Source organism: Molothrus ater, chromosome 1 (genome assembly GCF_012460135.2).
Source record: "Molothrus ater isolate BHLD 08-10-18 breed brown headed cowbird chromosome 1, BPBGC_Mater_1.1, whole genome shotgun sequence".
Classification (NCBI taxonomy): Eukaryota; Metazoa; Chordata; class Aves; order Passeriformes; family Icteridae; genus Molothrus; species Molothrus ater.
Window position 1 is genome coordinate 828,446 of NC_050478.2, and position 14,287 is coordinate 842,732.

A 14,287-nucleotide genomic window follows, 5' to 3' on the forward strand; every position below is an offset into this window, starting at 1 on the left:
AACATTCCTCACTCTGCATAATTACAGCCAGTTTTCATTTGTAAGGCATAATTACAAGGGAGAGCAGTTCTCTCTGTAATTAATTTTATTTAAATTTTAACTAGAAAGGGAAACGATGACAGGCCTTGGTACAACAGCCGTGCCGGGGGAAGGAAAGGACGAGTCCTGTGCCTGTGCCCTGTGTCAGCAGGCACTGGAACCTGCTGGGGCTGCACTCTGGAGCCTGGCCCTGCCTGCCTGGCCAGAGCTGTGCCCTGGCTGCATGTCCCACCTGCTGCCTCCGGGGGCTGCTTGCTTTTCCCGGGAATTTCCTCCTCCCGGGGGCTCAGGGGAGGTTTCCTGTCCTTCATCTCCTCTGAGTGATCCACACAAACTTCTGCGACTTTGGATTCCGCCTCCACCTTTGCTGTTGCTTCTGTAAATCGAATGTAAAAGAGTAAAAATTCCTGGTTTTAAATATAGATCAGATTAAATTAGATAAAATTCACTCCCTCGCTTAATTTTTTATCTTCTGTAAGGAACTGAAGGGTTTCCTCACTTTCAAAACCTGAATTTTAGGATCTTTCTACCTTCCTGCATTGTCTTGCACTTCCTCTTTCATTCACTCACCTGGGCCTCTCAGTCTCTACATTCTACTGGGTTGTTGGGTTTTTTTTTGGTTAAAACTTCTCTCTTGAAATTTATCCTCATCATTAAACTAAAGAGTATTAGAAGGTAAGAAAAAATATCTCACTCCAACCCCATCCACAACCAATCCACATATGCTGCCTCTGCCCAGGGCTGCTTGCTGCATTTTAGTAATATAACTATAAAATAAATAAAATTTTGGAGAGCAGTTTTCTCTCCAGAGGGATGGTGTCCCTGGAGAAATCCACACAGCACAGCAACCTGCACATGGAAAACCAAACACGCCCTTCCCAGCATTCAGCACCTACAGGCATGCCAAGGAAAGGTCCCAGAATTATCAACTAAGCCTTTTAGGCTCTTCAGAAATTGTTTTCAAGAACCTCTGTTTGTCAGCTCTGTGTCCCACAGGATCTGGGAGATTGCAGGGAGAGCTGAGGGTGGTGGTGACACAGAGTCAAGCACCAGCAGGGATGAGCCAGCACCTCCCCATGGCTGTCCTCAGACCACTCAGCACTGCTCAGAATAGTAAATGACAATTTAAAAATCATTAAAAACCTCTAGTTTTATGTTTTGTGAGTGAAGAAACCCCGTGATCCATTTTCTGTGTCTCCTGAGAGCAGAGCTGAGCTCTCCTCAAGGTGCTTCACCCAAAGCCAACCAACACTGGGCTCCCTGACCTCAGAGGCCTTTTCCAACCTGAATTACCCATGACTGGGGATCTGGGATTTGGGCACACTCACCTGCAGGAGCCTTGTCCTGCTGAAGGGCAGCCTCAGATGTCAGCAGCTCCCCAGACACAGCACTGCTGGGGGCAGCTGCAGGGCCAGGCTGAGCTGCCACCTTCCCACCATCCACAGCAGGGACAGGCTTGGCTGGAGATGCAGGAGCAAACCCAGAATCCAGGCCATGGTGATGGTTGACTTCTGCTGCTGGGGCAAATTCTGCATCTGCTGCTGGGCCAAACTCAGAGCCCATAACGTGCTGAGCTTTGTTATCTGCTGCTGGAGCAAATCCCAAATCCAAGGTATGGTGAGGTTCTGTGTCTGCTGCTGGGGCAAACCCCAAATCCATGTTCTGGTGGGACTCCACACCTGCTGCTGGAGCAAATCCCAAATCCATGTTCTGGTGAGATTCCACACCTGCTGCTGGAGCAAATCCCAAATCCATGTTCTGGTGAGATTCCACACCTGCTGCTGGAGCAAACCCCAAATCCACGTTCTGGTGGGACTCCACATCTGCTGCTGGGGCAAATCCCAAATCCATGGCCTGGTGGGACTCCACCCCTGCTGCTGGAGCAAACCCCACATCCACCCCATGGTGGGATCCAGCATCTGCTGCCGGGGCGAAGCCGAGCTCTGTCCCCGGGGTGGACACGTCATTGACACCTTTGGCAGGGCTGGCTTCAGGTGCAGGAGCAAAGCCCCCATCTGTGGCCTGGAAAGGGCTGGCTGCTGCTGCTGCTGCTGCTGCTGGTGCTGCTGCAGGGCTCTGGGGAGCTTTGGTGTCTCCAGCAGGGCCAGCCCCAGCTTTGTCTGCAGGAAGGGATGCGGTGTCGGTGGTGGAAACAGAGGCTGCACCTGGCAGGGACACGGGCACCACAGGTCAGGGAGAACCCCATGGAAACTCCTGACCTGCTGCTTTGTGCATGGGGAACACCAGGGCTCCCTCCCTGTGTCTCCTCCTGCCTTTCAGCACCACCTCCTCCCCAGGTGTTCCATCCTTACCCACTGCTGCCTGCAGTAGAGCTTCTCCTGCTGCAGCCCCCGTGCCTGTGTGCACCCCTGTGTGCAGAGGGGCTCCCATCTGCTCCAGCAGCATGGATTGCTCCTGTGCCAAAGCTCCCTGATGCCAAGCAGCTGGCAGGGGGCCAGAGCTGCTGGATGCTCTGCCAGGAGCACATTCCAGCAGAGCCCCAGCATGGCTGGAGCTGCAAGGCACCTTCAAGATGCCCCAGTTCCAGTCCCACTCCCTTCTCCTGGCAGGGACACTTCCCACCATGCCAGGTTACTCCATCCTAGCCTGGGACACTTCCAGCAGCCACAGCTGGAAGCTCCCTGGGAAAGCTCCTTTTCCCCCTACTGCAGGACACAGAAAATGTGGGATCACCTGTGTAAGCCCAGCAGGTTTTCCAGGAGCAGGAAAAGTCCTGATACACTCCAAAGCCACACACTTCATTGTAAACTTGGTTTGTGCTGGTGGTGGGGTTTGGTTGGTGCTCGAGCAGGAGCTCTGGCACTTCTGACACAAAATCCTCCCATGAATCACAAATTCCCTCTATTCCTTCAAATTGGCCTCGTTCATTTTTCACACAGTATCTCCTAACACTGAGCTGGTAGCTCCAAACCAACATTTGTCACTTCACAGCACAATCAAACCTCTGCATTTAAGCTCCTATTTGCCTAAAATCCCCTTGAAGGAGTTTTTTCAGTCAGTTTTTGTTTAATGTTTCAGCTGTCCAGAGGCAAGCTTTTCCAAATGATCAGTGCCAGAAGCACTGGATCTCTGCTGCAGCTCCTCATCTCGACACCCCAAGCTCTGCCCACCCTCTGTGTCCTGCAGCTCAGTGCCCTGAACATCTCCCATCTATTGGAGATGTTGCTGACGACCAAAAAACAACATTTCTACTGATTTTTTGAGTCACATCTAAAAATATCCTCCCCAACCAGTGGAAAATGTATGAAATGTAATTTAGATACTTAAACTGAAGTCAGAAAGAAATAGAAAAATCTAAAAAGTCCCTTGTAAAATGGTATTTAAGGATCCATTTAGATAAAACAAATATTTTAGTGAACCAAACCAAAAGGATGCATCATGCACCAGCCCTCATTTGGGTTTGATTTGTTGTGGGTTTTTTAAGTGGTATCATGATCTTCTCCAAAAGAAAACGTAAAGATTGTGATTTTACATGCGAATAAGACTGTAAATAGATATATATTAAAAGCAGTATGGATGATTCCTGGAGAATTAGGGAAACGAGTGGGATGAAGTATTAGGAAACTGGACAACAACTGGCACTATGAGTCTGTGTATAAACACATTAAAAATGGGTTTTTTTAAAGAGAATCTTTTAAAAAGGACAGGTTAGAGGTCCTTGTGAATAGATCTGGCACCTGGGGCCATGGGTCAGGGGTGGCCTTGGCAGTGCTGGGGAAGGGTTGGACCGGGTGACCTCAGGGGCTTTCCCCCCTAAACCATTCCCTCCCTCTGCTGTACCACAGCCTTGGGATTTTCCTGGAGCTCAAATGTGGAGACAGCAAAGAGCCACGGAATCAGCTCCTGGACTGGGACACAAGTGAGCAGGTTTGCTGCTCCTCCCTCACCTGCAGGCACAGCAGATCTGTTCCCACCTCGCTGTGTTTCCCCCAGGAGAGGCAATCCCATGCTCTCCCACCCTCTGCCCCCTGCAGGCCGCAGGACTCACCTGGAGCTGCAGCCTTGGCTCCCTCAGTGGCTGCAGCCTCTGCTGGCAGGGCAGGGGCTGAGGCAGGAAGGCTCCCAGGGGCTGCTGCTGCCGTGGGGCTCTCGGGCAGGCTCGTCCTTATGGCTTCTGTGGCTGCAGGGGGCACTGCCAACAGAAGCAGCTGGGATCAGCTCCTGGAGAGGCCTCGGATCATGGAGCTGCTGGGATGGGGGGACACCCCCAGGTGCTGCCTCAGCCAGCCCAGGGAGGGAATCCCCCTCAGCTCACAGAGAATCAGCTCTGACTGCCCACTCTCAGGGAAGTAATTTGTGCAGCACCCAGGAAAACTCTTGAATCCCAGGAGAAGTGGCAAAGTTGGGGAGGGTTGTGCTACAAACCCTCCCAGTTCCAGAAACACTTCCTACCCATCACCAGGGTGAAACTGTTCTCAGCTTCTTCACAGAAATAAAGATCCCATTATGGGTCAAGTTTTGTAATGCACACAAATTCCCAATGGGATAATGCTCCAGTGGAGCTTCAAAGATTTGTCTGTGACCACCAGGATTTAAAGGTAATTGTAAAATCCCAGAAAGGTTTGGGTGGGAAGGGACCTTCAGGATCATCCAGTGCCACCCCTGCCATGGCAGGGACACCTCCCACTGTCCCAGGGTGCCCCAAGCCTGTCCAGCCTGGCCTTGGGCACTGCCAGGGATCCAGGGGCAGCCCCAGCTGCTCTGGGCACCAGTGCCAGGACCTGCCCACCCTCCAGCCAGGAATTCTTTCCCAATATCCCATCCAACCCCACTCCCTTTCAGTTTAAAGCCATTCCCACTCCTCAAAGACTCATTTCCATTCTAAACTGATGTGAGCAGCAGAAGCAGTGCTGTCCCTGGCCAGCTCCCACGTGGCTCTGTCCCAGCCTGGTGTCCCTTGAGGAGGCAGACAAGGAGAGGAGCTGGTTCTGCTGCTCTGCCAACACTTCCTGCAGATCAGCTCACAGCTAGTTTTTACCTGGTGGCTCCACAAAGTAAGAGGTATCTGGTCCCTTCATGTCCTGCTGAGCTCCCATCCAGTATTCTTCAGGGGCTGTGGGAAACAAACACACTGAGTCCTGCCCTGACCCCACAGGGCTTTGATTTCCCAGGGGAAGGTTTGACTCTGCTGGGTTTGGGGTTCATCCTCAGGGAATTTCAATTCCCTCTACAAGAGGCAGCAGAACCTCTGTTCTCCCAAAATTATTGGGAGTGAGAGCTCCCATCAGACAAGAGTTACACCCAGCACTGACCCCAGGAGCCAAAAGAGAAGTTTCTTTCCTCAGTTCTCTTGGGCAAGTGGCTTTGGGTAGCCCTGCCTAAGCAGGGGGGCTGGAAAAGTTCCAACCTCAACCTTTCTGTGACCTCCTAATGTAGAATCCCAGTGTGGTTTGGGCTGGAAGGGACCTTAAAGCTCATCTCATGGGCAGGGACACCTCCCAGTGTCCCAGGCTGCTCCAAGCCTCCTCCATCCTGGCCTTGGGCACTGCCAGGGATCCAGGGGCAGCCCCAGCTGCTCTGGGCACCCTGTGCCAGGGCCTCACAAGCAGAGCACTCCCCTGAACCAACAGCTGTCCATGCCAAGAGGAAACATTCCAATCTTGACTCATTTTATGTATCAATTCCACACCAAGATTCTTTAGGACTCGTAAAGTGGGATTTCCCAGCTGCAAACCCCCAAACCCAGCCAGTCAGAGGAAACATTGGCTTCTCACCTGCTTTTCCTGGCAGGAATTCTGTGCCTGACTCGAGGCCCATGAAGGCTGATGGGTCCAGAGCCTCTGCAGGGGAATAGAGGGACCCCAGGAAAGGTTGTTCAGGTCCCATCATGGATCCATGTGGAGCTAAGGAAATAACAAAACTTTTGTTAATCACCAGCCCTAATGACTCCTCTCCTAAATTTCAAGTCCTACCACACTTGGACTGTTCTGTTCAGCGGCAGTTCAGATAAATCTGCATCAAATGTTAGTTCTGCATCACAAACCATCAATTCTGTATTTAACAGAACCTTCTGACAAGGTTTAAGTGAGTAAACACAGGCAAATTATTTTCTTTGGCTTTCTGCTTCTGCTCCCATGAATTCCAGCTGGTAATCCCTTAATAATCCAATATTGATATAATAATCCAAGAGCTGAAATCCTGAAGAGCACTTTGCAGCAACAGCTCCTGAGTATCTGGGTTTTAGCCATTAAAACAAGAGCAGGGGAAAAAAAGGGCCTGTGAATTTACAGCTGTGGAAACCTCCCTCGTGGATCCCCTGATGGGGAGACCCCTAAAAAGTTCTGTGCTGCCAGGATTGAGAGATGGATGGGACTTTTGGTTTTTTTGGTCTTCAGGTTGTTTATTTTTCTCTTATCCAAATTCTGCACACCATGTACATCTCAGACTTAGTGTACGAAGAGAAGGCACCAAGAGCGCCAGGTTCAAGGCCTTTTTTAACTCTTAGAATGTATTTTAGTTCTACCTTTCTACTAAGAAAGGTAGAAATGGGTTCCAACATCAACTTGAATTTTCAGTACATGAAAATGAACCTTCAATCAACGTCCTGGGGTTCCAACATCAGCCTTTCCTTTTCAGCACAAGAAAGACAAGAGAGCGCAGTGCCCAGCTGGCAGCTGGGGAGGGCTGTGCAGGGGAGCTCACCAAGGATGTCCCTGGCAGCGTCGGCGTGGCCCGGGAACAGCGGCGCGCTCCCCATGTCCGTGGGGAAGGACAGCTCGGGCAGGTTCTCCCCTCTGTGCACGCTGAAGGGGTCTGGCAGAGACACAGGCAGGCAGGGTCAGCACTCAGGGTGACAGGGACACCACACAGGGGACAGGGAGCACCATTGGAACAAGAGGGTGGAGATGCAGCACGTTCCAACGCTGCACTCCCAAGGAAAGGCTGCTTTTGGAGCAAACCCTTTCCCAGTTAGAATTTACACCCTCAGTTGCTCAGGCTGATTCATGGGGAAAGGGGACCATGACTGTTCCTGGAGAAACTGTGCCCTCCCCTCCAGGAGGAACCACCTGCCCTGATGGACACAGCCCATGAATCTGAGTCAGGAGCACGGGCTGGGCTCAGCTCAGCCTAGAGCAGGGGAAGGTGTGGGATCTCTGAGCTCCCCCAGCCAGGAGCTGCACCCCAGTATGAACTGGGGTGATGGACTGGTATTTTAACCAAGTCACTGGGACACTGAAACATCCCCCAGTGTCCCAGGCAGACTGTCCCTGGCTCCCTGGCAGTGTCCCAGGCCAGGCTGGAACAGTGGGAGGTGTCCCTGCCATGGCAGGGGTGGCACTGGGTGGGCTTTAAGTCCCTGTCACCCCTGCCCTCTGGCACTGGGAGCCATTCCCTGGCTCCTGTCCCTCCATCCCTTGTCCCCAGTCCCTCTCCAGCTCTCCTGGAGCCCCTTCAGGCCCTGGCAGGGCTCTGAGCTCTCCCTGGAGCCTTCTCCTCTCCAGGTGAGTGCCCTATTCCAGACACTTGGATTTCCTCCAGTTAAACCCAGCTCAGGGGGATTTGGCTGTGGGCTGTGGCTCATTTTCATGCCAGAAGTGCTCCCTGCAGGGCTGAGAGCCCAGCCTGAACTGTTCCCATGCCCACAGTGGGCTGGGATGTCAAGCTCAGGTGAGCTGAGTGAATTCCTTTATAAACCTGTCAGATTATTTGAGATGCCAAGAAAACATCTTGCCTCAGAGCAACATGCAGAATATTTTGATTTTGAGCTGTTTACAACAGTATTGCCTGGTCTGAACAACTGCCTTCTTTCCAGTTAAAAAAACAACCCCAAAAAACAAGGGGAAAAAAACAGCATGACTGAAAGCAATTTAAAACTAGAGGAGATCTGAAACCATGTTTCAGATGTTCCCTCTTTGCCCAGCAGTTGGATGGTGTGGAAAAAATGGGCTGCTCAGATCTCTGGGCCAACCCACCTCTGCTCCAGAGGGAAAAGGGGAGGAGTGGGAGAGCTGAAATTTCCCCTCTTTCTCCCCAAGGAACAAGGAATTACAGGGATGGTGGTCAGGAGATCCTTTACACCACTGGCCAGAGAATCCTCTCTTTGGGAGGGAAATCGTCCTCCCATTTTTTTCCAAAGAGTGGCACATCAATATTGAATAAATCAAATTATTTCTCTGAGTCTGATCTCTGCTCCATGATGGGAGCTCTAAGTAGAATCTCATTTATATCCAACTGGAAGAGCAACACAGGGGACACTGATCCTGAACTTTATGTGGTGCCTGCACAGGTGTGCAAGACACTCCAAGGACATGAAACCTAAAGAAATGTGGTTTCATGCAACAAATAAACTAAAATATTCATATTATTCAGGTCAAAAGAACACTGGGTGCCAGGCCAGGTATGTAAATTGTTCCTAATTAACAAATGTAACATCTGGCTCTTGAGCAGACCAACACCAATGTCCCATTCCTGCACCCACACAGCAACAGGAGGGAAAACCCAAGAAACTTGTGGTTCTTCCAGTTCTTCCATGCACCATTTCTTATTCTTGTAAAAATACATTGGTTCTTTACAGTCAGTAAGAAAATCATGCCCTAAGCAGGCCTACAGTACCCGAAAATATATTAAAAAAAAAAAAGAAGTTCCATCCTGTATCTTCCCAGGTTGATTGCCTGGGATAATCTGGGCAGGACCCACATTTCTCAGGTGCTCCTGGAGCCAGCAAGCAATTTCATTTCAAAAAAAATGAGGGGGAAAAGGAGAAAATGGAGGGGAAGCTGCTAGGTGAAAGTGTATCAGTGTGCAGGGCTGATTTGCACAAGGTGCAGCTCGTGTTCAGCAGTGTCAGCAGCTGCAGAGGTGTGGCTGTGACACAGGGACAGGCACTGCCTGGGGACACTGCAGGTCAGAGGGACACATCTGCACTGAAACCCACAGTGCTCACAGCAGCTCGGCTGTAGGAGTCCCCCAACACCTGCTCTGGGCATAGAATCCCAGGATTATTAGGGTTGGAAAAGAGTTCCAAGACAATCAACTCCAACCTTTGACCAAATACCCCCAAACACATCACAAAATGCTGAGTCTGCTTGGGCTTTGAACACTTCCAGGGATGGGGGCTCAGCACTGCCCTGGGCAGCCTCTGCCAGCCCTGAACCTCTCTTGAGTGAAGGAATTTCCCCAATTTCCACCCTGAGCTGCCCTGGCCCAGCCTGAGGCCGTTCCCTCTGCTCCTGTCCCTGTGCCCTGGGATAAGATCCCAAATCCCCCCGGCTGTGCCCTCCTGGCAGGAGCTGTGCAGAGCCACAAGGGCCCCCTGAGCCTCCTTTGCTCCAGGCTCAGCCCCTGCCCGGCTCCCTCAGGGACTCTGCAGCCCCTGCCCGGCTCCCTCAGGGACTCTGCAGCCCCTGCCCGGCTCCCTCAGGGATTCTGCAGCCCCTGCCCAGCTCCCTCAGGGATTCTGCAGCCCCTGCCCGGCTCCCTCAGGGATTCTGCAGCCCCTGCCCAGCTCCCTCAGGGATTCTGCAGCCCCTGCCCGGCTCCCTCAGGGACTCTGCAGCCCCTGCCCAGCTCCATTCCCTGGACTCGCTCCAGCCCCTCCAGGGCTCTCCTGCTGGAGGGGCCCAGAGCTGCCCCCAGGGTTCCAGGGGGTCCCTCAGCAGGGCCAGCACAGGGGACAATCCCTGCCCTGGGCTCGTGTCCAGCTGCTGTCACCAGCCCCTGTGCCCAGCCTGGAGGTTCCATGGGGTGATGGTGCCCTGAGGGCAGGACGTGGCCTTTGGCATGTGGATCCAGCCTGTGCTGATCCCCCTGGAGCCTCCTGCCCTGCAGCACAGCCACATCCACCCACCATGCTGGCCATGACCACGGAGGGGTCACCCCATGCCCTCACCACCATCCTCGGGGGAATCCCCTCAGCAGGGCTGGGCCCAAAACCAAAAACCAACTCACAGGGAGTCCAGGGGCTGCCAAAGGCCATGAGGGGAGCAGGAGCCCCTCAGGGATGGAGCCTGCAGTCCATGAGTGAGGGGAGCAGGAGCCCCTCAGGGACGCCATGAGGGGAGCAGGAGCCCCTCAGGGATGCAGCCTGCAGTCCATGAATGAGGGGAGCAGGAGCCCCTCAGGGATGCCATGAAGGGAGCAGGAGCCCCTCAGGGACGCCATGAGGGGAGCAGGAGCCCCTCAGGGACGCCATGAGAGGAGCAGGAGCCCCTCGGGGATGCCATGAGGGGAGCAGGAGCCCCTCAGGGATGCCATGAGGGGAACAGGAGCCCCTCAGGGATGCAGCCTGCAGTCCATGAGGGGAGCAGGAGCCCCTCAGGGACGCCATAAGGGGAGCAGGGGCCCCTCAGGGATGGAGCCTGAAGCCCATGAATGAGGGGAGCAGGGGCCCCTCAGGGATGGAGCCTGCAGTCCATGAGGGGAGCAGGAGCCCCTCAGGGATGGAGCCTGAAGCCCATGAGGGGAGCAGGAGCCCCTCAGGGATGCCATGAGGGGAGCAGGAGCCCCTCAGGGACGCCATGAGGGGAGCAGGAGCCCCTCAGGGACGCCATGAGGGGAGCAGGAGCCCCTCAGGGACGCCATGAGGGGAGCAGGAGCCCCTCAGGGATGCAGCCTGCAGTCCATGAGGTCCCCCAGCTGCTGAAATCAGGGTGCTCCAGCTCCTGAGCCATCCTACCAGCCATGTCCATGGGTTTGAAGCACAGGTCCCTCTCCTCTGCTGCCCAGGTGTCGTTGCGATCCAGGAACTCTTTGTAGGACATCTTCTCATCCATGATTTCTCCTGGGAATACTGACACGGGAGAAGAAAATGACCCAGTCAAAAGCCAAACATTGAAATATTTAAAATGGATCACTGCACTATGTGACATTTGGGTGTGACATCCCCAGGTAACAGGGACTGGCAGCCAAACCAGAGACCATAATATCCATTTTTGACTGGTTTAATCCAGCTCTTCAAATACAAGACCCAGAATAATGGGGATTTCTGTGTCCTGAGGCACATGTAAGATCAAGAACAGACTCACATGGAAGCGCTGTCCGGGTGCAAAGCCTCCAGTTGTACAAAAGGAACAAAACCATAAGTCCTGAGGCTTTAAACAGGACAAACTAAGTGGAAAGGTTCAAAATTAATACCCAGACTAATGACTTTTAGCTTAATTTCTGTTTTAAGGAAACCTGAATTTGTCAACTCTTCTGAGGACAACATTAAAGTTTTTTAACTGGTTCCAGTTTCTTTTGGAAAGAAACAGAAATATTTACAGGGACTCCTCTCTCCCCCAGTACAACATCCTCTGCTCTCTGCCAATACATCTCTTTATGCTTTTAATATCTTTACCTTCCCTTAGGCTGACAATACCTGTAAGCCTGGAGCTCAGGAGATGAAATTCACCACAAAATAACCCTGGATATAACCCCTAATTCAGTGCAAAACTGCAGTTCCTAAAAACAACCTAATGTTAAGGCACAGAAGGACCAGAAGGGAAGAATTAATTAAAAACACAACCCTGGTCTGTAAAACAACAACCAGGAGGGGTCAGGTGGGCTGAGAGCTCACTGCAAGGTGGGCAGAGACTCAGCTCTAATAATAATTATGATGATAATGATGATGATGATGATAATAATAATAATAGTAATAATGTTATTGAGAGATAATAAGATGAAAAATGTCTTTTGTGGGGCTTGGAGTTTGTTTTACATCTCAAACAAGGAAAGGTCGCCAGTACAAACCATCAGCTGGGTTCAACAATTTGCTCAGAGAGTTTGGGTTTAGAGGAGCAGGAGGGGATTCCTTGGAGTTTGAAATATGTCCAAAGCTCTGATTAGGGGTAAATATTAAATAATACTTCTAATTAATAATATAAATATTTAATAATTATTTAAATAGTAAATTAATAATAATTCAAACAATAATTAAAATGAGAATACAGTCTATAATAATATATTAGATAATGTATGTTATGTATGTTATAAATGAATGTAATATATAAATATAGAATATATTATATAGCATATACATTATATATATTATATATATTACATGTACTTTTAAATATATTTTACATGTTTTCATGCACATTATACTACATATTATAATATATATTTTATCATGTATAGTTTATATATTTTCATGTGGTTTTTATTATATATTACATTACATTATGTAATGTATATAATACAATATTTATATATGTAAATTATGTATTATACATTATTCTATGCATATTTTTATTTATATATACACACATATACATATATATAAATATAAATGCATATGTGTAACGACTAATACAAGTAAGGTAAATATTACTTCCAGTCAGGCTCTGGAGCTCCGAGTGCTGCCACGTCCCCAGGGACACATGGAGGGAAGGCCACGTGCCCAGGGACACCGTGGTGCTGGCACCGTGTCCCCAGTGCCACCCTGGGCGGGAGCAGGACACAAACTCCACCTGCCCCAGTCCCAACATTCCCACTTGGGTGTCCCCTGCAGGAGCTGCCAGGGGCAGAACAGATCCTAGAGAGATGCTGGTCCAAGGAAACACAAACAAAATGGATTTTTACACTTACACAGGCTGGGAAAGCCAGACTGGGAATGAAAGGGGAATTCCAGGGATCACAGCACTCCCATCCCTTGGCTCCAGGAGAACAGGACCCTGAGCAGCCCTGCAGCCCTGCCCTGATCCATCCCCTGCAGCCCTGCCCTGATCTCATCCATCCTGAGCAGCCTTGCCCCAATCCCATCCATCCCATCCATGCTGAGCAGCCTTGCCCTGATCCATCCATCCCATCCATCCCATCCATGCTGAGCAGCCCTGCCCCAATCCCATGCATCCCATCCATCCCCTGCAGCCCTGCCCAGATCCACCCATCCCATCCATCCCATCCATCCATCCCAGCCCTGCCTTGCAGCCCCCAGCAGCAGGGCCTGGCACGGGCACACTGATTTTCTGCCAGAGCTCAGAGCTTTCATTCTGCTCAGTGGCTCCATTTGCCATGGCTGACTTCAGCAGGGGCACTCAGCAGCTCCCAGGCAGGGTGACACCACCTCTGCCTGCCCCTGACAAAGGACAGGGGGACACAGGGGACAACAACCCCCCGTGTGTCCCATGGAAAACCAAATCCAGCCTGGGCAACGCTGTCCGAGCCTGCAGCAGCTAAAAGCCTGATCATTTCAGGAGAAAATATTTTATTAATATTTTATTTGATAATATAATGTAACTTTGGTATTATTTTACTTAGCTTTGCAAAGTGCTTTGGAGATAAAGTGCCACTGCAATGTGTCAAGAGACATTATTATTATTTACCATTATTTGTGGTACAGAACAGCAAGGGATTTAATTAGATTCCACTGTAAATTCCTCTAGACAGGAGCCTGTCATTCGTGTGTCTATAAAACTATTTAAAGCAAAAAAAAAATAGAAGACACTAAAAGTCCTTGACAGTGTGAGGAAGAGCCTGGGAGCAGTTAAAACATTGCAAAACTTCCTCAAAGATGATATGATGATATTATGACATTAACAGAGTGCTGGGTTGGACCCACACTGAGGCTGATGGAGAGCACCCACTGCTTGAACTCTGAATATTTGAAACAAATCTATTTGTTAGCACTAAAAATATATTGGCATATTGCCACGATGAAAGATTTTACAGGGAAGAACATAAAATTAGGGTCAGAAAGCTAAACCTGAATAACACCCTCCACTTTGGGGGGGAGTTTAGTACCAGGTTGTGTTCATGCCTTTCAATACAGAGGGGAACCACACCTGGGGCTGGAGAAGGAGGGAGCAGCAGGAGACAAAAGGAATTGGGAAGGGAAATATTTCCATTTGCCATCAGATGGAACCAAGTTGAGCAAAACTCAGTCAGTGTTTGCAAGCCCTGAGCTGCAGCAAAGCCCCAGAGCCGGCTGCAAGCTGCATCAGGAGCAGTTGGGAGCTGCCTCTGCCAAATCCTTCCAAATCCAAACCCAAGACTGGAATATTCTTCACACAATATTTTCACAACAGATGCAAATTAAAAACCCAAACCAGGCAGTGCTTCCCAGCAGGAATCCCAGTGCAAGGAGGGATGCAGGCAGCTCTGGAGCAGGGAGAGCAGAGCAGGACCAGCCACAGGGACAAGGCTGGAGCAGCCACCCCTTCCCTGGGCCAGCCAGGACCCAGCTGCCCCTGCCAGAGCCAGGACAGCAAAGATTTCTGGATCACAGTGACCACCAGCAAACCCCCTCTGCTATTCCCACAATGTTTCCCAAGTTATGTGCCATAACGTGGACACTTCCAGCTCCTCTGTC

The 14,287-nt window shown here is 50.8% G+C and overlaps 1 protein-coding gene across 1 annotated transcript in view; it reads right to left on the reverse strand.

Annotated features, from left to right (window-relative positions):
• MAP4 (microtubule associated protein 4) overlaps positions 1-14,287 on the reverse strand; it is a 151,489-nt gene that overhangs the window by 48,636 nt on the left and 88,566 nt on the right. Inside the window, exons 5-11 of the mRNA XM_054515847.1 lie at positions 10,676-10,789; positions 6,703-6,813; positions 5,775-5,903; positions 5,039-5,113; positions 4,049-4,192; positions 1,368-2,204; positions 272-415 (exon numbers count right to left, since the gene is read on the reverse strand). Of these exons, the coding sequence (XP_054371822.1) occupies positions 272-415; positions 1,368-2,204; positions 4,049-4,192; positions 5,039-5,113; positions 5,775-5,903; positions 6,703-6,813; positions 10,676-10,789 (1,554 nt within the window). The remainder of the gene's footprint in view (positions 1-271; positions 416-1,367; positions 2,205-4,048; positions 4,193-5,038; positions 5,114-5,774; positions 5,904-6,702; positions 6,814-10,675; positions 10,790-14,287) is intronic.